Below are 26,515 nucleotides of genomic sequence, written 5' to 3' on the forward strand. Positions count from 1 at the left end.
AACAAATGCTGGTCTTGCCTGCGATGCCCACACCCCATCAAAGAATATTACAAAAACAGAACAGGCCCCTTCCCCAAATGGAGGGAGCCCCCACTCAAAAGGCAGCTCAAACAGATCAGCCCAGATATCAGATGGACTGGGGTCTCGCTGCCTGGGACTCTTCAGTATCCAGACCCATGGGCCGTTCTTGGCCAAGCGGGGTGGGGCAGTCAATTCAGACTCTGGGTTTGCTGCACTGTGTTTACTCCAGGGCAGGGAGGGAGCGAGCAGATCCAAGTTGACTGAAACGCACCAGTTTCCAGGTTCACAGTAGCAAAGCAAGTTAACCGCCCACCAAAAGTACAGGCCTTCCACACCTGGGCAGCTTCTGCCTCCAAGATACACAAACCTGTAACATAAATGAAACTTGGACAAACGGCTCGCTACATACAATTTAATTAAACATGTTGGTAAATGTTTAAAGCAAATGTTATTTTTATTAAAGATACAGTTAGGATTCAGTCCCCTGTCATGTATTGTGGCTGAAACAGTGACAGCCTGGGTTCTGCACCCACTGAATCTGAACCCATGATCGCGATGGATTTCTCGCCTGCCTTCCTTGAATGAGACTGCCCAGGCGAGGGTACGTGTGTCTGTGTCTGTGTGTGTGTGTCTGTGTGTGTGGGGCAGCTGGCCATTCCCCCTTTGGCAGTGGTGTGATGCAGAGCAGCCCAAGGGTGTTAACTACACAGCGAGTATGAAACAGGCCCATCTATCGGAGCTGCCCTGCAGAATTCTCTCCAATCTTCGAGCTGCTGGCCCAGACAGTTCATTTGACTGCGACAATGATTGGTCCTGGGACAGACCCTGGGCATCTCTCCAGTCAGCATGAGACGTCCAGGCTAGCTTTCCTATTTGGCACAACATGGGATGGGTCTTTATTTCAAGTTGGCTTCTGAAACCAAGGCTGCAGAAGGTGAGGCCACCCACAGATGATCTGCCATTATCTGACAGATTCAATTAACTTAGAACGACACAAGTCGGCAAAGCTTCAAGAGCTGATCAGACGGATAGTTCCTGATTGAAATCAGTGCCCCCCCGCCAACGTCCTTGAGCTTCCTCACAGACTGCAGCTAGACACTGCCAGCTGACAGCTTTGGGATGTGTTCCTTGTGCCCTGACTGTGGGCGAGGATTAGGATGACCACCAGGGGTGCACTGTGTCTAGTGCTGGTAACTTGGCCAAACTCGGTCTCCACCATTCGCCTCTTCAGTGATCTGACTTCAGCCAATCATAGGCTGGAAATCCAGTGTATTCAGAGTGTGAACACCAACCAGGTGATGGTCAGTGCAGCCTGAGCCTGGGGGTTAGGGGCGGTGTGTGTGGTCAGTGTTTGGTCCCTTCAATGCAGGCCTGTTGTTACAGGAGTGATGGACAACCCAGGAAACGATCTGCATCACTTCACTGAACTGAGCGCCAGTGGTTAATTCCAAAACAATAATTATATATAAAAAAAAGAGTTTCACAGAAACTTCAATCTTGAAGACATTACACAGAAGAGAAATCAGACACAAAAAGCCAATCTCCCGACACAGCCAAGTGAAAATATCAGCCTTGGCTCGCAACACTTCAAACATCCCAAACAGGTAAATTTCAGAGAACCCGTGCTCTTAGAAAGTGAAGATTTGCGAACCAGCTTTTGTATCCGACATTTTACTGCAGCTGCTACTTATGTAGGGCTTCACAGGATTTTAAACTTTTTAAGGTAATTTACCAAAGGGAGATTTCTAGATTTGTTCAGATTCCTCCTTGGGGACTTGGCTCCCATCCTGGTTCCAGTGCTATTGTACCCTCTCCTGCACTCAGTGCCTGCTGCTAGGTTACTGGGTTATTAATTGCATTCTGCTCACCATGTTCTCCCCCCCGCTTCGCAGGTTATCCTCTGTGCTGCCCAGGGAGATGGCCACTCGGCAGGTCATGGCTGGTGTCCGAGCTCAACCCTGGTGGTGGTTTGGGTGGGGGTGGGGTGGGGGGGAGCGGGCGCTGACCAAATGTGGAGGCTTGACTTTGGGACCCCAGGATTTGGGACTAGCTGTCAGCACAGCACTGGACGACAGCAAAAGCACCAATCGGAAATGCGGCACACAGAGAGAGAGAGAGAGATTCAGAATAAGCTTTGCCCCCTTTCCATCTGACAAGCGTTACGATGGTGCTCCTGGCATATTCCTAGCAACAAGGTGCACCTCTCCAGGACTGGCCCAGTACAGCTTGGGGCCAAAAAAAAAAGAGTTCAATAAGCCAGGAGCTTGTTCCGTCACTTAATCCTCTACAGATCTCCAGGATGTCCCCACCCAGGACAGCAGGCACTAAGAGCACTTAAGTGACAAACAATTTGCATTTTTCTGTCCTCCCTCTGTATCAGGAGCATAGTTTCACAGGTTTAATTATCATTACGTGTTTAATCAGCAAGTGTTATTACCCCTTTCACCAGAAAGCAGGTTTAAGTGAAAAAAAAGCCACCACTTCCCTGACTCACCAGCTAGTGTTTCACTCCCTGTTCTGGACCCAGTAGCAACTGTATTTACAACATACATTGATTTTTTTTTTTGTTACATTTCACAAGAGCCAAATTTGATCCAACGATTGACTCAGTCCACCAGAACCCTACAGGCTCACTCAGTCACAGAGCACTGGCCTCCACTCAACCAGTGGGGTCCTGCTGCCCTATCACAGTGCACTGCACTTCATTCACACAACTCCTTAGGAGGCAGGGAAGAGAAGAGAAATGAGTTTAGTACTCGAAAGAAATCTTAATTGGAATCCGAATAGAAATCAGCTTTGCCCCACACTGAAAATTCTGGGAAAAAAACAAAACAAAATCAAGGTGGTGAATGCGGTGAAGAAGCCGGTGTTGGTGCCGATGCAGACTCGATCGGAAACCCAGCACGCGACAAGTCCCGGTAGTGGCACAATCCCAGACAGTAGATGCTGCACGGTCGCTCGGGCCCTCTGGCGTGGGGCTCACTGCCAGTGGCCATTATGTAATCCTCCCAGTCTGATTGGAAATCTCAGCAGCTTTCTCAGCAGGTCCCTGGCCCCAGCTCTCTCTCCTATACGGATTCTCCAATATGTACCGATACTTGTCAAAGTTCTGCAGCAGGTATTTGGGAGCGTACATGTGCTCTTTGGGGTCCGCAGGGGGGTAATCTTGCTCAGTGCCATCAAACCAGCCCCCCGTCTGGATTAACTCTCGAATGTAGCTTAATTCCCTTTTCTCCTGGTAATTCCCCCAGCGGGGGAAGTCCCCGTTCTGCGCGGACATGAGCTTGTAGCGAATGCCCTCCGGCTTAAAGCACCAGGAACAATGCCAGCCTGCAAAGTGAAGTGGGCTTCCCAACGCCCAGGGCACCAGGATGTGCCCGGTGCTGTTCTCATACTGCCGGAAGTTTGGCATCAAGTAGTACTCCCTTCTCCGCAGCTTGATCCCATCTCCATTGTACACCATGAAGAGCATGGCCACAGTGCAGCCCGACACCACTTCCAGGCTCCCGGGCTGCTTCCAGAAAAAGCCGTAGAGTGACTTGCGCAGATGGAAGGCGAAGGGTTCAGTCCACCCGTCAAAGAGTTTGAGGAAGAGCACGCCATCGTGAGCTGGGATCTCGTCAGCGTCGTTGATGAGGAAGATGTCGTCATCCCGGAGATCAATGATACGGCTCATCCCATTCTGGGTCAGGAAAGTCCGCAGGTAATCATCGGCGATCCACCCATCCTGTCTCCCCCCGCTGGGAAAATGGTCCAGGAAAACGTACAGGATCTTTTGGCCCACGTAACCGTAGGTCCCGTTCAGGAACATCTCGACAAATTTCAGGGACTTGGGCTCCCCAAAGGCAGTGAAGTTGGACTCACAGATGATGAAAACATCGATCACGTCGCCCAGCTCGTGAAACCGGACATCCAACAGGTCAAACTCATGGTTGATGTTGACGGCGTTGATGACCCTGCGGGGCACTGCCCGCGGGCTCAGGCGTTCTTTCGTTGGCAGGTTGGAATACTGGACCATGGTGGGTACCCCACAGTATGGCCCATGCCAGCCTGGGAGGCAAGGGCACCCAACCCACCTTCGCCTCGGCCTTCCACCCCACCCCCGGCTCACCACCTTCTGCGCCAGCTGCTTATCGATCACATTGTGGCCCCAGTCCAGCGCCCCCTCCACAGTCGCTGCCGCCATCTTGGTTCCCTGCTTGAAACAAATTGCTCCAGCCTTGGTCTGCATGAAGTACTTTGTCTCGTCATCTTTTAGTTCAAACAGGGCTCGGTGCAATTGTGGACGGCCTTCGTTCTGCGCCTTCGGAGTGATCTGTAGCCCGAGGACAGTGTTTACATCCTCCACTACATTCGGCTTCCAAAAGAACTGCGAGTCAACAAAGATGGACCTGAGGGAAGGGCTGAAGGCAGAGAGCTCACGGGAGAATGTGATATAGGACAGGGCTTTGAGGAAATGCATGAAGGAGATGAGACAAAGTCCTGCCATACACAGCACCAGAACCACACGGTGACGTCTCATCTTCATCCTAAACCGGAGAGAACAGAGAACAACAGCAATTAAAAGCCTTCCAAGAGCTGCATTTCAAAAGGCACCTTTCACAACACAAACTGCTTTACAGCCACTGCTGAGCTATCGTCACTGATGCCACATAGGAACGTGGCAGACAAAACGTGCACAGCAAGCTCCCACAAATGAGATTAACGATCAGACAGTCTCAGTTACTAACGTTGGTGGTAATTAACTCTCAACACCGCTTGGGAGAATTCAAAGTTCATCATCAAAATAATGCCATGGGACCTTTTACACCCTAATGACACTCAGGGCTTCAAGGTCTCATCTGAAACATGGCACCTCCAACAGTGCACGTGAAACCAGGGCCATCAAGGCAGAAGCGAGAGAGCAATCCTGGTTAACACTCAATAAATAGTATGACCAACGCCCAGAGCGGAGTGCCCACAGACAGGCAACATGCAGCCCAGGGAACACATAATGACCTCTGGATAAAATGGATCTGTAACCTCTCGATCCTTCTCCTCCTCAAAATCGCCCCTTGAACTTGATTTGGTCAGCAGCAGCCCCTAATATTTCCGTCATCAGGTCAATGTCAAATTTTGTTTAATGAGGTTCCTGCGAACTGCCTTGGGGTGTTTGACAACATTGAAAGGTGGTAACCAAATTCAAATCATTGTTATTGTGAGAGAAAAAGGAGAGAGAGAGAGAGAGCGAGAAAGAAAGAAGAGATCTGTTATAATGTTATTAATGCATAGAAAACAGAATAAATAATGAATCAATCACATGGTCTTCAATAAGTCAAAGCTTTAAAATAAAAGCAAACATTATTCGTTCGGCCACAGTCACCACCCACACTCCCACCTCCACATGATCCCCACCCCTCTCCCCCCACCACCCCCCCCCGCCATGTGCTCCCCACTCCTCCTCCCCCCACCCCCCGGTTGCTCCGTCCCCCTTCTTTCCCTGTCACCCCCCTTTCGCCGTCACTCCCCTCCCCCCGCAACCCCCTTCTCCCCTTTCCCTGCACCCCTCCCTTGCCCCGTGGTTCCCCCCCCTTGCCCCGTGGTCTCCACCCCTCTCCCCTCCCTTGCCCCGTAGTCCCCGCCCCTCCTCCCTTGCCCCGTGGTCCCCACCCCGCCCCATAGTTCCCGCCCCTCCCCATGGTCCCCGCCTCTCTCCCCCCCCTCCTTGCCCCATGGTCCCTGCCCCTTCTATTCCTGTGGTTACACACCACCACCCCTCCCAATCTATCACTGCCTCATGATCACGGCCTCACTCCATCGTCAGGGTCTCGGTCTTGCTTTGCCCCTCACGGTCCAGGCAGAGGGTCCACACCGGTCACTGCCTAATTGTCTTCACTCCTGACGGTCCCATCATTATCCTGACTGATTTCTGATCGAGACCGAGGAGTGTGATGCACTGCTGCTTTGTTTTGTTGTCTCTGGATGACCTCTCTCTCTGCCACCAAGATAGCGAACTCAGGGCAGGTTTTATTCTGACTGTTATCCAATTAACCCCTTCCTCACCTCAATCATCTTCCACCTGCTGGAATTGGGGTGCCAATTAACATATGGCACAGGTTATAATCTGGAAATCAGAACTAGAGGTCCTGCTTTTAACATGTAGCTCTCAGCTCCCTCTCCCCTCAACAGGGTCTCCTCCCTTCAAACCCCCCAACTCCCAAAATTCTGCCCTCCCTTCACTGATTCTGACACGGACAAGGCAGAAGGAACTCAAAATTCCTCTACTCCTGGCCCCATTTGTACAGAAAAACACTCTGCCCTTCAAGCCTCTTCTGGGGTTGAGCATCTTCTGACAAGGTTCAGTCGGAGTTAACATGGTAGGCGAGCCCCTACATCAGTTCGTACGTCATCAGCACTCAACAAGTATAAAGAACGATGCCACCTGCTCAGGGGCAGTAAGGTTAAAATTGTGTCAGTGTTCATTATTCTGAGCTGTCAGATGAGTCTGTGAAAATAGGAACAGAATTTATTTAATTCATTCATGGGATGGGCGTGTCACCAGTTGTTGGCCATCCCTAATAGCCCTCGAGGACGTGGTGGTGAGCCACCTTCCTCAAAGCAACCGAATGGCTTGCTAGACCATTTCAGGGTTAAGAGTCAACTACATTGTTGTGGGTCTGGAGTCACATGTAGGTCAGACCAGGTAAAGATGGCAGATTTCCTTTCCTAAAAGGGCATTAGTGAGCCAGATGGGTTTTTACAACAATCGATGAATGTAATGGTGGCCATGACATTGAGACTAGCTTCACGTTCCAGATTTATTAATTAAATCGAATTAAACTCCCATGGCAGGGTTTGAACTTGCATCTCTGGCCTAATAGTCCAGGTCTCTGCATTACTTATCCAATAACATTTCCAAAATTCTACTGCACCCATTCAGGTGAATAGGCCATTCAGCTCCACGAGCCTGTCCTTGGAAGAAACTTGGAAATGGGGCACAGTATAGAAAAGATGTCAAGGTACAGGGGTCCAGGGAGTGTGTGTCAAATTATAAAGAGCTTGCTCGCAGCAAAAATGGACAAGACCTTGAAGGTTATCTGTGGAAAAATTGGGACGGAACACAACCTAACACCATTTTTAAAAAATATATAAAATATATCCTCATGGCTATTTCTTAATTTTAAGCCAGATCGTTCAGCTGACATAGGCCAAGATGGCTGACCCTATGTCTGAGAGTTACTGTCTGCGATTCAAGCCATGTTGCAGTGTCAGAAGTGTCACAGGCCCATCATTTCTGAGCAGCTAACAGGCCGCCTGGGGACCTTCAGCTTCAAAAGGGAGCTACACCAAGGCCAGTTGCACTTGATAGATCAGGCTCGCCAGCGGAGTCAGAGAGTCTATTAAGACAATTGCCTTCCTGACTAGCAGGCCACAGAAGCAGCTCTGGCCGGACCCATTGGTCCCATCGACCCTGCCTCTGCTGCAAGTTCTAGATCACCATCTAGGAACTGATTCATCTCTTGAGTGCCTGTTTCATCTTGCGTTATCCCCACCACCGGAGAAGCGAGTCATACACCACCAGAGGTATGCGGGCTGAAAACTGAATGACTTCCTCATGGGGACTTTGGACCTCATGTGAAGCAATATTTATTATCTGTGCTCTGTACCGTAAAACCTCTTTCTTCTATCCTTCTCTATTTACTGTATGCATGTGGAGGGGCTTTTTTATTTTAACGTGTGCAATAAACTAACCTAACTTTTTTCCAAAAAAAAAAAAGTTCATCCTATCTCAAGTTTGCCGTGGGGTTATTAGTAGGAACTGGATCACAAAAACCGAGGGGTTGGGAAATACACCATCGTTTATCAAAAACGAAACAAGTCAAAACACCTCTGTTTACAGACAGGTGGCGAGGGGAAAAATTAGTGCTGTTTGAACAGACCCCACCCCTGTCCTGGCAAACTCAGTGCTATTGGTGTTTGCTGCTCCTCCAATCACAGATTGTTTCTCTCCTGTGTTTACTGCTGATAAGGCTCACTAACAGGTGAGGAGCAGCTCCTTTTAGAATCTTCCACTCCAGCTTACCTTCTTAGTTTATTTCACCTCAATCTAACTCTGGTAACATACCACGAAACTGCAGGGCACACCCAGAACTGTACACAGGACTCCAGATCAGATCTAACCAGGGCCTGCAAAAAGCCCTCCTCGAAGGGATTTTCCCCTGTTTACCGGAAAGGCATTGGCCGCAACCTGTCAAGCAGACCAAGTCTCTGAATATCAACCTCACAAAGGAATGGTGCACTTCTGCCTTCAGCAAAGAGCCCACCTGAGCTGGAACTTGGGTGGAGGGAGGGGAGGGAGGAGGAAAAAGAGCTTGTGCGAGAGAGAGAGAGAGAGAGAGAGACAAAGAGCGAGCATGTGTAATCTTACCTTATAGGCTGCCTACCTGATGCTACTTCAGTGTCGATAGAGGGGGAGGAAAAAAAGAGGAATGCTGAGAACTCAGCCAACCTTCTTGATCAACACCCACTTGTGTGGAAACTGACAGAAACTGCATCTCTGCTGAGCCAAACCCTCTACTGAGCATAAGTGATAATAACCCTAACAGAAAACTGGCTGCTAATGGGATATACACAATGACCGTCCATTGTTTCCCAATTATTGCCCTATAATATTCAATGTCAATTTAAAAATATTGTACCACTGGGAGGCACATAAAGGCATTGTAAAACCATGTACATCATTGAAACACAGAATAAGACACCTGACACTCCATTCTCCCTTCTAAAGATCACCCTGTCATTAATTCAGACTCAAAGTGCAGCATAAGAGGCCATTTGATCCATTGTACCTCTGCTGGTATGAACACTAACTGAGGAAACCAGTTCTAATTCTCTTCCCCCAAAGCCTTTGAAGTAAGCCATTCAGTTTATCATGTTAATTCTAATTTTTTTGGGAAACCCATCTAAAACAAAATTAACTGCCCTATTCTCAACCACCTCCCCCTCCTGCTCTGCATTTCCCTTGCTCCCCGCCACCACCACGCCCCCCTCAAACCGACCCTCGTATCTTCCTCCTTTTCAAATATTCATCTGTTTTCCACTGTCAAAGCGAAATGGTCTCTCTCTGCCTCAGTCACCCCATGGTTAAGCACGCTCTGCTCCAACAACTAACCAAGCTTTCTCCCTTATCTCTCTCCTCACTCTGAGCTCAGAGGGCAGAAGTCTTTTCCTCTTCACCCTTGCAAAAATCCTTCACAATTTTAAAAGCCTGTACTAAACCTTACAACCCCCAGTGGAAATAGCCCCAAGCATCTCCAACCCTTCCTCACAATTATAAACTCTAGTGGTGTACAAACTGAGCACTTTCTACTGATTCCTTAATAAGTCCAAAACTACAACAGTATATCCACTTACAAAAATTTATCTTTACACCTTTACTCTCGTACCTGTGCTTTTATAAATAAAAAAGCCAAAAGGCATTGGGTTTTTTGCAGCTTTATCTAGCTGCACACTTAAGGAATTCGATGTTGGGTGACTGTTCATCAGTGGGGACAGGCAGACAGCAAAGTGGAGTTGACACCACAACCAGTTCAGCCATAATCTTATTGAATGGTGAAGCAGCCTTGAAGGGCTGAATGTCCTCCTTCTGCTCCTGTGTCCCATGTTTCTAACTCCCTTCAGGGTCATTCCATTGAGCGTTCCCACTCCTTCCTTGTCTTCCCTCGCAAACCTCCCATTTCTAACTACAGCTGGTCATCTCCCCTTACACCAAACCCATCTGCGTCCTCCTGACACCTTCCTCATTAAAGCCTCCTCATTCTTCATTTTGTTATCATACTCCCTATATTGGAATCTTTGACACAAACCATTGGTTAGGCCAGTTTGAACATCGAGTCCATTTTAGGCACAGTCCCTTACATTTATAATCACATTTTTCATGGCCTCAGGACATCCCATAGCCAATGAAATGCTTTTAAGTGCAGTTGCTGTTATAAGGTGAAGCCATGAGGAGGATGCAGGAGAAATTTACTGAGTGTGTAATGGATGAGTAGACTAGAAAAGCTATAGTACTTCTGAAGCAGTTTAGGTGAAAATCTAATAGAGATATGCAAAATTGAGGTAAATAGTGGAACAGTACTTCTCCTTGTCAGTAATTGGAGTATAGCAGGCTGACTCTGAAGGTTATGGATTCAAGTCCCACTCAAGACATCCCAGCGAGCAAAGACTACTGCTGCTATCTCAATGCAGTGTTGAGATCTAGTGGGATACTGACCAATTGGCCTTTATCTCAAGGGAGTTGGAGTACAAAAGGGTGAAAGTTATGTTACTGTTATCCAAAAGATTCTGGCCAAGGAACAAAAAAAAAGAGGGTCAGAGAAGGACCAAAAGCAGTACCACTCTTATTAAACATGAAGCCACCCAGAGCAAGGATTTAGCAGAGATGCAGCAGCGCAGGACAGCAACAGGGATACAACAGTTTATCTTGTATCCGAGACCAAGAGTCCTAATTACTTCTTGGCTCACTGGTGCCGGGTTAACGATAGTGCCCTGGGCCGTGCCATCTTCAGCTGCTTCAATGATCTTCCCTCCATCATAAGGTCAGAAGTAGGGATGTTCTTTGATGATTGCACAGGTTCAATACATTGGCAACTCCTCAGATACTGAAGCTGTCCATGTCCATTCAACATTCAACTCTGTGCTGTTACTGCTACTCTGCAGCATCCCAGATTTCTATCGTTCCACCACTAGGGCTGTGCCTTCAGCTGTCAAGGAGTTTCCTCCATAAATTTCTCTGCTACTCTCCCACTATCCTTCAGACAGTAAGCTCCTTAAACCACTTTAACCAAGCTTTCGGACACCATCTTCTATTGCTCATATCAAATTTAGTTTGATAATTGTTCCCGTGAAGTTTTACTATGTTAACTGCACTACACAAATGCAGGTTGCGAGAGATGGCTGGACGGAAAGGCTCAGATTCCTGGGACATTTGGATGAATTCTGCAGCCGGGAGGTGTTTCTCTTAGCTGGGGTTTACCAGAATTCAGCCACTACGAATATCATGTAGAGAATGGGGAGCTGGAGAGGATTGAAATACAGGAGGTACAGTAATGAAAGCAGATCAAAGTGCATGGAGGAGGTCATAAGAGCTGGAAAAAGAATGAATAGATTGAAGTAAAAACTTAAACAGCCTTTGTCCAAATACAACAGAATTTACTTTGAGTCTGTGACAAAAAAAAATAATGGGGGCTAAAAATCTCCTCTTGTTTGTTGCCAGGATGGGGTTGCTGCTCAGACCTGTTCCACTGTCAGGAGCAGAAATCTTAAAGTACCGTTTCTCCCCATTAACATAATTGAAACAGCTTAACTGCTAACGTAGCGCAGTACTTTTCGTGGGACTTTGCTCTCGTACCAGAAGCGACTTCATTGGTTGTAAAAGCACTCAGATATAAAATGCGCTATATAAATGAAAATGCCTACAGGAGGGAGGCTGATGAATTGGGCAGCCCAAGGTCCCTGAACCCACAATGTCCGAGGGAACTGCCTAGGAATTACAGGGGTTTTCGTGTTCGAATGAGTGGGAGGACAGGGCACAAGGTTATTGATGGATGTCGAGTGGGTGATGGGCCAGATGGCTTTTTCTCACCACCTGCCTTTCTTTGCCAGAAGTCAGCCTGTGATACAGCTCTTGGATTTTGAAAAGAGACAAGAAATCGCAGTAAGGCAGCAGCCACTGAGTGAACAACAATCAGCCTCCATATCACATTGCAGGAAAACCCAGATAAGGAAGCAAAAACAGAAAGCTTTCATCACAGAAGCAAAGATTTCGGCTATTGTTCATTCAGTCTTTAACAGTTATTGGTTTCCCGATCAAGCTCATGCTGTGTACACGCACAATGCCTGCTTTCACATTCTGTGTCGCACCATCCTCGAGTTACACCCCTCACTCCTTCTCTGATTCAGTCAGTGTGACCAGATACCCAGAGAAAAGTCAACTCCAAACAACAGCACAGTGTGCACGGAGTGATTCACTCCTGCAACATAAGTCAGTCTGCAAAGGCAGGAGTGAAGAGACACCTCCAAACGTAGGGCAGGCAGGCAAGCAGGGTGAAGGGGAAACTGATTTCTTATTAAAGACAGAGACACATCTTATTACAATATAAAACCCCCATGTTTACTTACAAGGAATCGGATGAAAGGCACTGATGAAGAGACTGCCGCAGGATATCAGAAACATGGTCAACTTAAATATCTGTAAATGCAAATACAGAACCTCAGACCATTGAAACATTTGAAGGAAATTACATTTTTTTTTAACCCCTTTCCTCCAGTGAAAGACTCCACTAGTCCAGCCTTGTGAACAATCCTCATTAAGTGTCAGCAGTGGCCTACACAATTTAGCCTACACAATTTAGCCTAGCCCTTCCAAATCCGCAGAACACATCTAATCCAACACATGACAGTCTACAGACTTGGCACCACCTTATCACCAGCTCCTGCGTCACCTTATCTCCTCTCCCAAGCGCCCCAGGTTTGGGCTGGTAGCCTCCATCCCGCCCCTGGATTGCACAATGCTTTGTGCAGGGACAGGAGCTACGTTAATGTGATTACAGTCAGTGAGACCAGATACCCAGAGAAAAGTCAACTCCAAACAGGAGCACAGGGTGCACGGAGTGACTCACACTTTGCAACATAAGTCAGTCTGCAAAGGCAGGAGTGAAGAGACACCTCCAAACGTAGGGCAGGCAGGAAAGCAGGGTGAAGGTGAAAACCAGTTTCTTGTTAAAGGCGGGGACACATCTTATTACAACAGTAAGCCCCCATGTTTACTTACAAGGTCTCGGATGAAAGGAACTACATAGCTCAAGTGGTTCCTGGATCCATTCCATCTGCACAAGTGACTGCAAACCCGAGATACAGGCTCACCAAGGTCCAGAGCTGAATCAGCCTGGGCAGCTGATCAAACTTATCCTACCACAAGGCCCCAGACTCTACCTTTAAACAAACAAACACTCCCTTATCGTCCTCATCCTGTTCTGTTTACAACCAGTTTTAAAAATATTTATTCATTTATGGGATGTGGACATCACTGGCTAGGCCAGCATTTATTGCCCATCCCTAACTGGCAAGAAAGTGGTGGTGAGCCACATTCTGGAGCTGCTGCAATCCGTATGGTGTAGGCACAATTAGGAAGGGAATCCCAAGATTCTGACTCAGCGACAGAGAAGTGACGGCGATATATTTCCAAGAAAGATAAAAGTAAAATATTGCTGATGCTGGAAATCTAGAACTAAAACAAAAATACCTGGAAAAACTCAGCAGGTCTGACAGCATCTGTGGAGAGGGATACAGTTAACGTTTCGAGTCCGAATGACTCTTCATCAGAACTAAGGATGAAGAGTCATTCGGACTCGAAACGTTAACTGTATCCCTCTCCGCAGCTTCTGTCAGACCTGCTGAGTTTTTCCAGGTATTTTTGTTTTTATTTCCAAGTAAAGTTGGTGTGTGGCTTGGAGGGGAATATGCAGGTGGTGGTGTTCCCATGCACCTGCTGCCCATGTCCTTCTAGATGGCAGAGGTCACTGATTTGGAAGGGGCTGTCGAAGGAGCCTAGGTGAGATGCTGCCGCACATCTTGTAGATGGTACACACTGCTGCCACTGTGCAATGGTGGTGGAGGGAATGAATGTTTAAGGTGGTGGATGGGATGCCCGTCAAGCAGGGCTGCATTGTCCTGGATGGTGTCAAGCTTCAGGGCGTTGTTGGAGCTGCACTCATCCAGGCAAGCGGAGAATATTCCACCTTGTAGACGGTGACAGGCTTTGGGGAGTCAGGAGGTGGGTAGCGGGTGGAGGGAGGGAGTTGGAGGGGTGGGTGGGTGCAGTATGATTCTTCAGAGCTAAAGGGAACTAAGATGTGGTGAAATAGATACTGTTTAAGGGGGGGTGGAACAGGTGAAGCTGGATAGAAGGCCAACAACAGGTGGAGGCAAAGGAGAGATTGCAAAAGAGACATATGGACTCGAAACGTTAACTCTATCTTTCTCTCCACAGATGCTGTCAGACCTGCTGAGTTTTTCCAGCATTTTTTGTTTCTGTAACACTCTGACAGTCATACTCATGGAAAACCACCTTACAGATCATGTCCCAGGTACCACAATCACCATCTCTGGAGAGAGAGAGAGAGAGAGAGAGAGAGAGAGAGAGAGAGAGAGAGAGAGAGAGAGAGAGAGAGAGAGAGAGTTGTCCTGGGAATCCTCAACATTGACTCCAGACCACATGAAGTTTTATGGCATCAGGTTAAACATGGGCAAGAAAACCTCCTGCTGATCACTATGTCCCATGTCCCCCTCAGCTGATGAATCAGCAGTCCTCCAAGTTAAACACCAATTGGGGGAAACACTGAGGGTGGCAAGGGCACAGAACGTACTCTGGGTGGGGGACTTCAAGGCCTATCACAAAGAGTGGCTCCATAGCACCATTGCAGACGGAGCTGGCCGAGTCCTAAAGGTACAAGTGCTAGACTGGGCCTGCAGCAGGTGGTGAGGGAACCAAGAGGGAAAAACATACTTGACCTCATCCTCACCAATCTACCTGTTGCAGGTGCATCTGTCCATGACAGTATCGGTAGGAGTGAACACCGTGTAGTCCTTGGAAACTAAGTCCCACCTTCACATTGAGGATACCCTCCACGTGTGACACTACCACCTTGCTAAATGGGATAGATTGTGAACAGGTTTAGCAACTCAAGACTGGGCATCCATGAGGCACTGTGGGCCATCAGCAGCGGAATTGTACTTGAACACAATCTGTAATCTCATGGCCCGGCCTATCCCCGACTCTACCAATACCACCAAGCCAGGGGATCAACCCTGGTTCGATGAAGAGTGCAGGAGTGCACCAGGCATACCTAAAAATGAGGTGTCAACCCAGTGAAGCTATGACACAGGACTACTGGCATGCCAAACAGCACAAGCAGAACGCTATAGATAGAGCTAAGCAATTCCACAACCAATGGATCAGATCTAAGCTCTGCATCCTGAATGGTGGTGGACAATTAAACCACTGGAGGAGGGGGGTCCACAAATATCCCCATCCTCAATGATGGATGGGGGAGCCCAGCACATCAGTGCAAAAGATAAAGCAGAAGCATTTTCAATAATCGTCAGCCAGAAGTGCCGAGTGGATGATCCATCATGGCCTCCTGTGGAGATCCCTTGCATCACAGATGTCAGTCCTCAGCCAATTCGATTCACTCCACCCGACATCAAGAAATGGTTGAAGGCACTGGATACTGCAAAGGCTGTAGGCCATGACAATATTCCTGCAATAGTACTGAAGACTTGTGCTCCAGAACTTGTCACGCCCCTAGCCAAGCTGTTCCAGTACAGCTACAACGCTGGCATCTACCCAGCAACGTGGGAAATGGCCCAGGTATGTCCTGCACACGAAAGGCAGGACAAATCCGACCCGGCCAATTACCGCCCCATCAGTCTCCACTACATCTGGAAAGTGATGGAAGGAGTCATCAACAGTGCTATCAAGTGGCACTTACTTAGCAACAACCTGCTAACTGATGCCTAGTTTGGGTGCTATCAAGGCCATTTGGCTCTTGACCTCATTACAGCCTTGGTTCAAACATTGACAAAGGAGTGGAACTCTCCTGAGGTGAGGCGAGAGTGACTGCCTATGACATCAAGGCAGCTGTTGACTGAGTGTGGCAGCAAGGAGCCCTAGCAAAACTAGGTTCAATGGAAATCAGGGAGAAACTCTCCACTGGTTGGAGTCATACCTAGCACAAAGGAAGGTGGTTGTGGTTGTTGGAGGTCAATCATCTCTGTTCCAGGACATCCTACAAGAGTTCCTAGGACACTACCTTGAGGTCCAACTATCTTCTGCTGCTTCATCAATGACCTTCCTTCCATCATAAGGTCAGAAGTGGGGATGTTCGCTGATGATTGCACAATGTTCAGCACCATTCGTGACTCCTCAAATACTGAAGCAATCCATGTCCAAATGCAGCAAGACCTGGACAATGTCCAGGCTTGGACTGACAAGGGACCAGTAACATCCGTGCCACAGAAGTGCCAGGTGATCATCATCTCCAAGAAAAGAGAATCTAACCATTGCCCCTTGATGTTCAATGGTATTACCATCGCTGAATCCCTCACTATCAACATCCTGGGGGGGGTTATCATTGGCCAGAAACTGAACTGGACTAACCATATAAATACTGTGGCTACAAGAGCAGGTCAAAGGCTAGAAATAGTGCGGCAAGTAACTCACCTCCTGAGTCCCCAAAGCCTGTCCACCATGTACAAGGCACAAGTCAGGAGTGTGATGGAATACTCCCCACTTGCCTGGATGAGTTGCAGATCCCACAACACTCAAGAAGCTTGACACCATCTAGGACAAAGCAGCCCGCTTGATTGTTTGTGGATGTGGTGCCAGTCACTCCCTTGTGGCAGCAGTGTGTACCATCTACAAGATGCACTGCAGGAACTCACCAACCCCCCTTAGACAGCACCTTCCAAACCCACAAGCATTACCATCTAGAAGAGCAAGGAGAGCAGACAGATGGGAGAGCACCACCACCTGGAAGTTCCCCTCCAAGTCACTCGCCATCTGACTTGGAAATATATCGTTGTTCCTTCACTGTCACTGGGTCAAAATCCCAGAACCCCACCCCGACCCCGCAATAGCACTGTGGGTGTAAATACTCCACATAGATTACAGCAGTTCAAGAAGGCAGCTCACCACCACCTTCTCAAGGGAAATTAAGGATGGGCAATAAATGCTGGCCTATCCAGCAATGCCCAAGCCCATGAACAAATTTTTTAAAAGGGGAGGCACTCGCCACAGAATTCCCAGCCTCCGACCTGCTCTTGTGGCCACAGTATCTTTCACATCCAACCTACCAAGCAGATGGAGCATCTGCTCAATGTCTGATCAGAAAGGTGGCACCTCCAACAGTGCAGCACCCACTCAGTGCTGCAGTGGAGTGTCAGCCTTTATATCTGTGCTCAACCCCCGGAGTGGGACTTGAACCATGAAAATCTGAGCTGGATGTGCTACTATCTGACCCTCGGCTGAAGGTGGGGTCACACTGCCCTTTAATGAAGCCTTCTCCCAGGCTTCACTTTCTGTCACTTGGCCTGTCCAAACTGTTGAGAGTTACAACGTAGCTCTCAGCACCAAATCTCACCCCCATACACCTCTGGCACCTTCTCCTCCTTCAAACACTTGATCATGTTCCAACTCTTGTTCGGGCTTTCTACGCCCGGCCCACCGTAGTCTCGTTAGCTCCCAGTTTCTGCTCACACTCCCCCCTCCTTTGATTTCAATCTCTATCTCAACAGCCCTTGCCCTCTCCCCTGTTAATTAACTGCCCTCCAACACTTCCTAAACCTCTCGAATCTTGCCCACATTAACAGCTGCTCCAACCTTGCCTTGCCCTGTGGTGCCCCTGTGATCACAGACATGTTTAATCACTGACTGCATCTCGCCAATCTCCCTTTCCTCCACCAGCTCCACAACCTCTTTTTTAAAACTATAAAGGCGCTATACAAATGCAAGTTGTTACTTTGTTGCTGTTTTATTTGTTATTGTCCATCTCTGATGTTTCCTTCACTTTACTTCAATATTAATTTACACTGTTACCCATCCCATTATTCGAGCACCTCTTCTGGCATCAATCCCTTTTTTACATTTCTACCCCTTCAGAGTCTTGAGACATTCCCCCCCCCCCAACCCCAACTCCCTGAATGCACCAACCCCCACCACCCGTCTCACTCTGCCCCCATACCCTGGCTCCGCACCCCCTGCCCACAGCACTCTGCCCACACCCCTTTCCAAGGTGCTTCAAATGCTGCTGAACTGGTCTGGGGTGATGTGGCATTGAAAATTTAATTGTAGGTCACAGCCACACATTCCAGATTTGACATGAAGCGACAGTCTGGAAAACAATCTACCTGCAAATAAAGGAGAGGCCAGTTTGAAGTAGCTATTTGTAGAACTGCCAGCTTATTAACAATTACAAGCTTTTTGAGGTGCCTGTAAATCCTGACTTTTGGCAGTGGAAGAAACAGCATGGAGATTAACGAAAGGCCTCAATCTCTAACTTAAGAATTGTTCAGTAACCTTCAGGCTGCTCTCCCACGGCTCACCCTGCTCCCTCACCACCTCACTGCTGTGCTGTGGCTGGCTCTGGGACAGTGACAGACACAATCATCCAAGGGGAGGAATCACAATCCAAAAATATGACTTTCTCTCCCTCGGCTCAGCCACTCAATAAGGGTTCCTCTAGAAGGTACATCTTAGCTCACGAGCAAACTCTTCCTGTCCTTCTTTGAATAGAACAGACAACTCTGAACACAACAATACGACCCTAAAGCATCCATGCACAAGATACTCCTAGCTCTTAAGTATTCGCGCTTAGACTGAAGAGTTTGGGAAAACCATGATGGTCACAGGTGGCAGTACAACTGAAAATCCACAACATCCCCCTCAAATAGATTTACTCGTACATCAGGAATCGAGCAGCCAGGTCCGTGCAGGGCTGCTGACTCTCCTGGAGGGCACTCTTCACAACACAAGTAATTGAAAACGTTCAGTGCTGAGATTGTACAAGCCCAGGCGATGGTGAATGATCCTCCGATTGGACAGAAGTTGCACCATTTGTGTCACTTAAAAAAAAAATAATCAGACACTGGAAGCAACAACAATAGTTAACATCAGTACGTCACCCAGGGAAGGTAAACATTCCAGGTTATAACATCCTTGGAAGAGGGAACAACAAAAAGTGAAGAGATGGAAGATCCCTGATTCAGAAGGGGTTCCAGATTTACATAGGACTTACCAGAGAAATGACAGCTTCATGTTGGTATTTATACTCTACACAAGCTTCATCCACCTTATTTAATCAATCCATCAGCTTGTCTCACTTCCCCTTAAATGCATCTGCACTATTCATCTCAACCACTCCCAATGGTAGCGAATTCCACATTCTCACCGCTCTCTGGGTAAAGTAGTTTCCCCTGAATTCCCAACTGAAGAGATGGAAGATCCCTGATTCAGAAGGACTTCCAGGCTTACATAGGACTTTATTACTATCTTATATTTTAGCCCCTAGTTCTGGTTTACTCCATTTCTCTATATCTACCCCATCAAAATCTTCAGCCTTCTCTTGCCTGGAGAAATAAACCTGTTCCATATTTCTCAATAGATTTAACCTTTCAGTTCTAATATCATTTGAATAAACATTTTGCATCTGCACCAGTGTCTCTGTATCCTTTTTGTAAATTTATGGACACCAGAACTGTGCACCGTACTCTGTGGGGTCTAACCAAGATTCTGTACATTTACTATCACTTCTCCACTTTTCAATTCTGTCTCTCTAGAATTGAACCCCGGTGCTTGGTTTGAATTTTGCTAACATGGGTTGCTGCTTTATGATTTGAGAATCTGTACCCCTAGGTGTCTCTCTGCTTCTTAATTCCATTTGCACTCTCCATTTATTCCTCCCGCCAAAACATACATAGCACATCACGTTTGCCTACATGGAAATGTCATTTGCACACAATGCTGCAAGTTTATTCATGTTGTTTTGCATTTTGTGGCAGTCCTCCTATGTATTAATTTAATGTCATCTACACTCTAAATTCTGAAATTGTGCTTCGTTTCTGCAGCCTAATCTGTTAATGTAAATGGTGAAGTAGTCCCAACACTGACCCCTTGTCAACACCACTTCCCACCTGAGTAAGCCCTACCCTGTTCTCTGTTTTGTAGCCAGATTATAAACTATTCTGCAACTTGCCCCCTGTCTCCATGTGCTCTGACCATGATCACGAGACGGTTTTAAAAAAAATATTCATTCACAGGGTGTGGGCGTCACTGGCTAAACCAGCATTTATTGCCCTTGTGAAGATGGTGGTGAGCTGCCTTCTTGGACCGCTACAGTTCATGTGTTGTAGGTACACCCACAGTGCTGTTAGGACGTTCCAGGATTTTGATCCAGCGACAGTGAAGGAACAGCGATATATTTCCAAGTCAGGCTAGTGAGTGACTTGGAGGGGAACTTCCAGGTGCTGGTGTTCCCATGCATCTGCTGCCCTTGTCCCTCTAGGAGATAGAGGTCACGGGTTTGGAAAGTGCTGTCAAAGGAAATAAGGAATTGAAGGTTGCTTGAATATCCAAGTAAATTAGACTTTCTGTTCAAGAAGGCAGTTCACCACCACCACCCTCTCAGGGACAATTAGGGATGGACAATAAAAATGCTGGCCTAGCCAGCAACACCCACGCCCCATGAGAGAATTTAAAAACCCTCATCTATTCTGTTAGTTCTTCAAAGGATTTCAGTAAGGTTGACCAAGCATGAACTTCTCTTTTGAAATCCATGCTATTATATTTTCAGTTTCTAGGTTTTTTTCTGCTACATCTTGAGTAAAGATCCCATTATCTTTCCTCACACCAAATATTCTGCTATAACTGATCCATAGTTCCATCTCCCTTTAAACATAGGAACCAGATTAGCTGCCCATCAATCTATTCCCTTTAATGAATTTTCATAGACATTAAATAGTGATTTTGCAGTCTATTCTCTAGCTTCTTTTAATATGTACAGGTAGAACCCACCCAGATCAGGGGTTTTATCCTCCAAGTCTAGTTTTTATCAATAATCTCTCCTCATCTTAGATATAGCGAAATATTTTTTGATCTCGTGAATGTCATGTTTCCCTGACAAATGGTGAAGCAATGCAATTATTAATATCTCTGCCATTTCACTGTCATTACCTGTCAGTTTATCATGAGGACCCATTAGTGGCCCTATCCCTGCCCTGATCTTCTCGTTCTTTGTGTGTCTGTAACTGCTCTGCTTGTGAGCAAACAAGGTGGGTCTGAGAGTTGGGAAAGTAGATGAAATAAGCCAAACACAGGACAGGCACCATTCTGGAGGAAGAGAAAAGAATTTCCTTCTCACTGGCCATGGATCCTCAGAAGAGTGTAGGGGCTGTCACATGCAATACATTACTTGCAGTGCAGCATTATGCTTACGTTTGGTTAATGGGTCAAGCCCACTAGGAAACAAACAAAGTTTGAAATAAACACAGTTGTAGTGATGAAAGAGGAAGTGAAGCCACTCAGATAGTTGGAGAGGTTATTACAAGGAGAACAGGAAATGAGGCAGTTATTCGAACACTTGGCCAGGTTTGGGAGTGTCAGATGTGGCTCAGTGAGCAAGACTCAGCACAAGGTTCTCAGTTCAATTTGCATACCAGCGATCTGAACACAACTGAGGCCAACGTTTCAGCGCCATTTCTGAGGGAGTGGTGCACTGTCAGAGGTGCCATCGCTCAAAATGACATGTTAAAACAAAGGTCCCATCTGCTCTTTCAGGTACGTGTAAAAAAAAAATCCCCTGGCACTACTTTGAAGAGAAGCAGAGGAGTTCCCCCCCCCGCCCAAGAGGCCTGGCCAATATTTATCCCTCAACCAACATATGAAAACAGATTATCTGGCGATTATCACAGTTTGTGAGACCTTGCTTTTCAAAAACGGCTGCTGTTTACACTACATCACAATAGTGATTACACTTCACGTACCACCTCACTGACTGTAAAGTCCATTGATTGTAAAGTCCAAGGTGCTATACAAATGAAAAAGTCTTTCTTTAGAGACAAAATGGATGTAAGGTTTGGCTAAACCACCGATGAGCAATGGTCAAAACACACTGACCTTGAAGCCAAACACCGAGCAATGAAGTGTTTGACCCATCCTCCCTCACCGCTTTCTCCCCTTCCCAAGATCCCAGCCCTTTGGGGGTTATAATTACATAAGAGAGTGTCAACTAACTCTGCAGCCAAGCAGAGACAATCAACGTCAGCAGGTTATTTACCAATGGGGGAAAAGTGTGTTAGCCAGGCTTAGGGTCCAGAAACCCACATTAGGGGGTCACCGCTAATGGTTAAGAAAAGGAACCCTGGCCAATTACTCTGCTCCAGACCCTCCAGCTTGGGAACTAAGTGTAGCATCCCCAATGCTCCCAACAGGTGAGATGTGGTACCTGCTGGTCTAAGCTCTATCACACCAAGTGGTGGATCTGCTAACTGACCAATCCAGGGAACTTGACACAATTCGACAGATTTGGAAGGCCTTACGTGCTTCTTTCAAGTGATTTCACATAGGTCAAAGTGAGCAACACATGATAAATAGGTGCAGATTGGGAAGGGAAAGCGGTAGGTGGGGGCATGTTACTCACACGCAGCCATGGGATATTCTGACATGAATGAGATGTCCAAGTTTGAAAGGGAATGCCATCCGAAGGAAAAGTTTACAACAATGGGTTACTTTGTGAAATATCATTTTCATTCTGACATCATTCAGCCATTCTGACATCACAGCTGTGCCCCACCCCTGGTCTTTCTGTGCACCATCGACAATAGGAAACATTCTTTATAAAGATGACAGTCTACCGGTTACACAGCACATGGAAACTGAGAATATCCATACTCCAAAATCAGTGGCCCCAACCAGTTTTGATCTCAATACCAACATGTTTCCGCACGTTTGGCAAACTACGAATAGACATGTATGTATAGAGCATTTACTGTGCTGAAGGTTTATACTTTAGGGTGAAGGAGTTTAGAATGGAATTCCAGAGCCTGGGGCCAAGGCAGCTGAAGGCACGGCCGCCAATAGTGAAGTGATTGAAATCAGGAATGCTCCAAAGGCATAATTGGAAAGGTGCAGATCTCTCAAGAGGGTTGTAGGGCTGCAGGAGGTAACAGAGATAGAAAGGCAAAAGGCCATGGAGGGATTAGAAAAATTGAAGTTTTGCCAGGCTCGGGGTCAGCAAGCACAGGATGATGGATGAACGGAATTTAGTGCACGTCAGGATATGAGCAGCAGAGTTTTCCATGAGCTCAATTTTAACAGGGGCTGCAGGATGAGACGCCTCCTCCTTTGCTGCCTGGTTACCCTCATCTGATTCCATTCCTATTTCTCAAGTAGTAGCCAGGGAATCCACTTCCAATGGCTTCTCTTTCTCCTCCCACACTGTTACCTCCAGAGTCCCCAAGGATCTATCCTTGGCCCCCTCCTAACCCCATCTTCATCTGACATCAACCGAACACACACAACCTCAGGTCCCACATGAACACTGAAAACACCAGCTTTAACTCACCGTCGCCTCTCTCAACCACTCCTCTGCCTCCGATTTGTCAGACTGCTTTGTCCAACATCCATTGTTGGGGGAACATAAATAATGGGAAAACCAAAACCTTTGATTACCCCCCAGACTCAGCTATTCCAATGCTCTGATAAAAACAAAAAGCTAAAAGCTACTGCCAATGCTCTCCTGGTTAGCCTCCAACCTTGCATCCTCTAAACATCAGCTAATCCAGCCTTACAAATCATGGAGATCTCTGCGTTCCTCCAATTCTGGCCTCCTGCATTCCCATCACCCTCACCATTGGCATCTGCCTTGGCCAAGTTCTATAATTTTGTCCCTTCCTTTAGGGCACTCCTTGAAATTTACTCCAACCAAGCTTTAGGTCAACTGCCCAAACATTGCCTTGTGGCTCTGCCTAATTTTGTTTGATGGTTGTAAATTTTAAATACCTCCTTAATCTCCTTCGCTCTACCGGAGAAGCCTCAATTTTTTTTTGAAACCTCTATTTGTATCTGTGCAGAACTCACTCTATTGCCTCAATCCTTCCTATAATGAGAAGCTCAATCCATCTACTTTTTATATTCTGTACCAACCATTAAGCCTGACATTCCATTAGCTTTTTTTTAAAAAAAAGAAATTGGCCCCAGTGTTGCTTCTAATGTTTTGTGAAGTGAACCTTCAAATCCTTCTGCTTTTGCACATCACCAAATCTTACCTCAAAAGATTTTTTTTTTAAAAAAAGAGACAAAATTTAGCAGTTCACAATTACTGACACTGAGTTCCAGTCTGCTGCTTTTGTTACCCGTTCCACTGTCTTCTCCAGATCCCCTTGCAGCTGCTTTCGATAGTTCGATTTACACTATCACTGCTTCCTCCCCACCCCAAACCACCTTTTTAGAATTGAACTCCACTACTCAAGCACACAGAGAAACTGCAGCAACTCCTGCTCTGGACTTTTCTTGATCGACTTCTAATCCAATCTGCCACCTTCCCCCTAATTCCGTGTCCCTTAATCTTCAGTTATCTTGCCAGAAGCTTTTTGGAAATCCATGTGTACCATATCCACAACACTTCAAGTTACCTCCTCAAAAGAGCCTCATCAGATTTCTCAAATACCAACTCTCTTTCTGAAATGCATGTCAGCAGCTTCCAGGTGTTTTTTGGAGATACTGGGTCTGAGAAAGATTTCAAAGTCTCCGTCATCCAGATGCTGAACTGCCTGGCCTGGAAATATCCAGTATTGGCTCTCTCGCTTGTAGGGAGAGTGGGCACACACTGTCAGATCCAGAGATCTGGCTCTGCTTTTCAACACTTCAAGGGTCCCAGGAAGGGTCAGTCACTCTTCTGAGCAGGAATTCCAAGGTTCCTTAATGCTGAGTTTGACAACATTAAATTCAATTTGAGCAAACGGCCAAATGAAATTCTGCTTCCAACTATTCCTTCCCAAGTGGAATTCATTTTCCTACAGTTTACAAGGTCAATTTTAAGCAGGCTTCAACTAGAAAAAGGTTTTCATTTTTAATATATAAAAAAAAAACTGGTTTCCCTTGGCTCCAGGAAATAAATATATTGTAGAGACAAGCCCCAGACTGATTTACACTGCAGGGATTTCCTCCACGCAACATTTCAACCTCACATTTTGGGGAGTACATTGAGGGAGTGCAGTCTTCTGCAACTATCACATTTAAAAAGAGAGTCCCAGGCTGTCTAATGAACATCTGAAATCTTTTAAAACTTGGCATTGCGCTAAAACCACAGTCAACCTGTGTTATGGCTTCAGTGGTACGCTAAAGTCAACATAATCCAAAACTTCCCAGTCACATACGAGAGAGAGAGAGAGAAAAAGAGGGGGACGAAGAGATGAAAGAGCAAAGTTACAAAAACACAGATATACAACCGGAAAAACAGTTGAAAGCTGATACAGGGATCATATATCATACAAGGAGGCCGTTCAGCCCATGTGGGCTCTCTGAAAGATCAGTCCCACTCCCCTGCAAATTTCTCCTGCTCAATAATTTACCAAAAATCCCCCTTTTGCAAGTTACTGAATCTGCTTCCAACCACCTTTTCAGACAGGGCACCTCAGATCACCACGACCCACTGAGAGAAGGACAAATGGTCACCTGCCTTTGGCCCGTCTGCAAAAAAAAAAATACATCAAATTCCATGCCCTCTGGTTGCCGACCAGTCGCGGCCTCTGTCAAATCTCCCGTTAACCTTCCCTGCTCAAAAAGAGGAGAGAGCAGCAGCAGCAGCAGCCCCGGCTTCTCCAGCTGCCGTTACATAACCGAAACCCTCGCGGCCACGGTCCCATCCATCACAACCTCCTCTCCGGAATCCCCTCCGGTGGCCTCGGCACCCTTCCCAAGGAGGGTGACGCCGAGGACCGGGTACAATATTCCAGCAAGAGGCCTAAAGCAGTGTTTTTTCCTCCCAAATAAATAAATAAATAAAATTTAAAGGCTCATCATAAAATCTTTGCTGGTGAAAAAAGAGAGAGAGAGAGATGGGAGCCTAGATGTTTCCCTTTATTTTTTTATATAAAGAAAAAAACACAGCTTGATCAACTTAGCCTGTCGGCTTCAAAAGGTTTAGACATGAAGCACCAAACCTCCTTCAGTGCAAAACCTCTCAGAATTACCATTTAGTTGATATTCTCTCGCCTCCTCCTCACAAAATGCATCATTTCACATTCCCTCTCTCCCTCTCCCTCTCTCTCTATTGAGTCTCTGGCTCCTGCTCATTGTTTACATTCCCAAAGCTTCATCCCCCCCCTCAGTATAAACCGCACTTTACCTCAGCTTTTTGTGTGGGGGGGGGGGGGGGGGGATTTGGGGGGGGTTTAACCCCCCAACCCCACCCCCCCAAAAAAAAATATATACTGACTGCGATTTAACAGGAGTCGGGGGATTCGCCTCACTCCCCCGCCCCGCCCGCCCGCGCAGAGAGGGCGCCTGGGGCCGGGGTCTCCCGCCCGACGCTCGCGCTCCCCCCCCAGCTCCCCGCGTGCTCACTCCCCCCACCTCCCCCCACCGCGCGCGCGCGCTCTCTCTCTCTCACTCACCCATCCCCCGGGCTGTCGGTGCCGCCGCTCCCGGGCTCCTTCTCCTCGGCTTCTTCTTTTCCCCCCCGCCAGCCGACCCCCCCCCCCACCCCTCAGCTTTTACCGCTTTTTTTCCCCCTCTCCCCCCCCCCCACACACCACCTCCTCCCCACCCCCTCCCCAGACTCAGCTCCACATCTCTCCGCACGTCCAAGCGCCGCAGAGCATCCGCACCCACCCTTTAAAGGGACCGCCCCGCCTCCCTCACCTCTTAAAGGGACCGGCTCCCGTCTCTCTCTCTCTCTCT

General features: G+C 47.3%; 1 protein-coding gene across 2 annotated transcripts; it reads right to left on the reverse strand.

The window, feature by feature from the left end:
• Window positions 1-419: 419 nt before the first annotated feature.
• LOC144669609 (beta-1,4-mannosyl-glycoprotein 4-beta-N-acetylglucosaminyltransferase-like) lies at window positions 420-26,262 on the reverse strand. Of its 2 annotated transcripts, XM_078532148.1 has the most exons (3): window positions 26,230-26,262; window positions 12,181-12,250; window positions 420-4,550 (listed from the first exon to the last, which is right to left on the reverse strand). In XM_078532148.1, exon 3 carries the CDS (start codon window positions 4,547-4,549, stop codon window positions 3,017-3,019), a length of 1,533 nt encoding a protein of 510 aa, XP_078388274.1. In that variant the 5' UTR covers window position 4,550; window positions 12,181-12,250; window positions 26,230-26,262; the 3' UTR covers window positions 420-3,016. The 2 variants fall into 2 exon arrangements, with proteins under 2 accessions (XP_078388274.1, XP_078388273.1); XM_078532147.1 differs by lacking the exon at window positions 12,181-12,250 and having other exon boundaries at window positions 26,230-26,256.
• Window positions 26,263-26,515: the final 253 nt, after the last annotated feature.

This window comes from Cetorhinus maximus, chromosome 29 (genome assembly GCF_964194155.1).
Source record: "Cetorhinus maximus chromosome 29, sCetMax3.hap1.1, whole genome shotgun sequence".
Classification (NCBI taxonomy): Eukaryota; Metazoa; Chordata; class Chondrichthyes; order Lamniformes; family Cetorhinidae; genus Cetorhinus; species Cetorhinus maximus.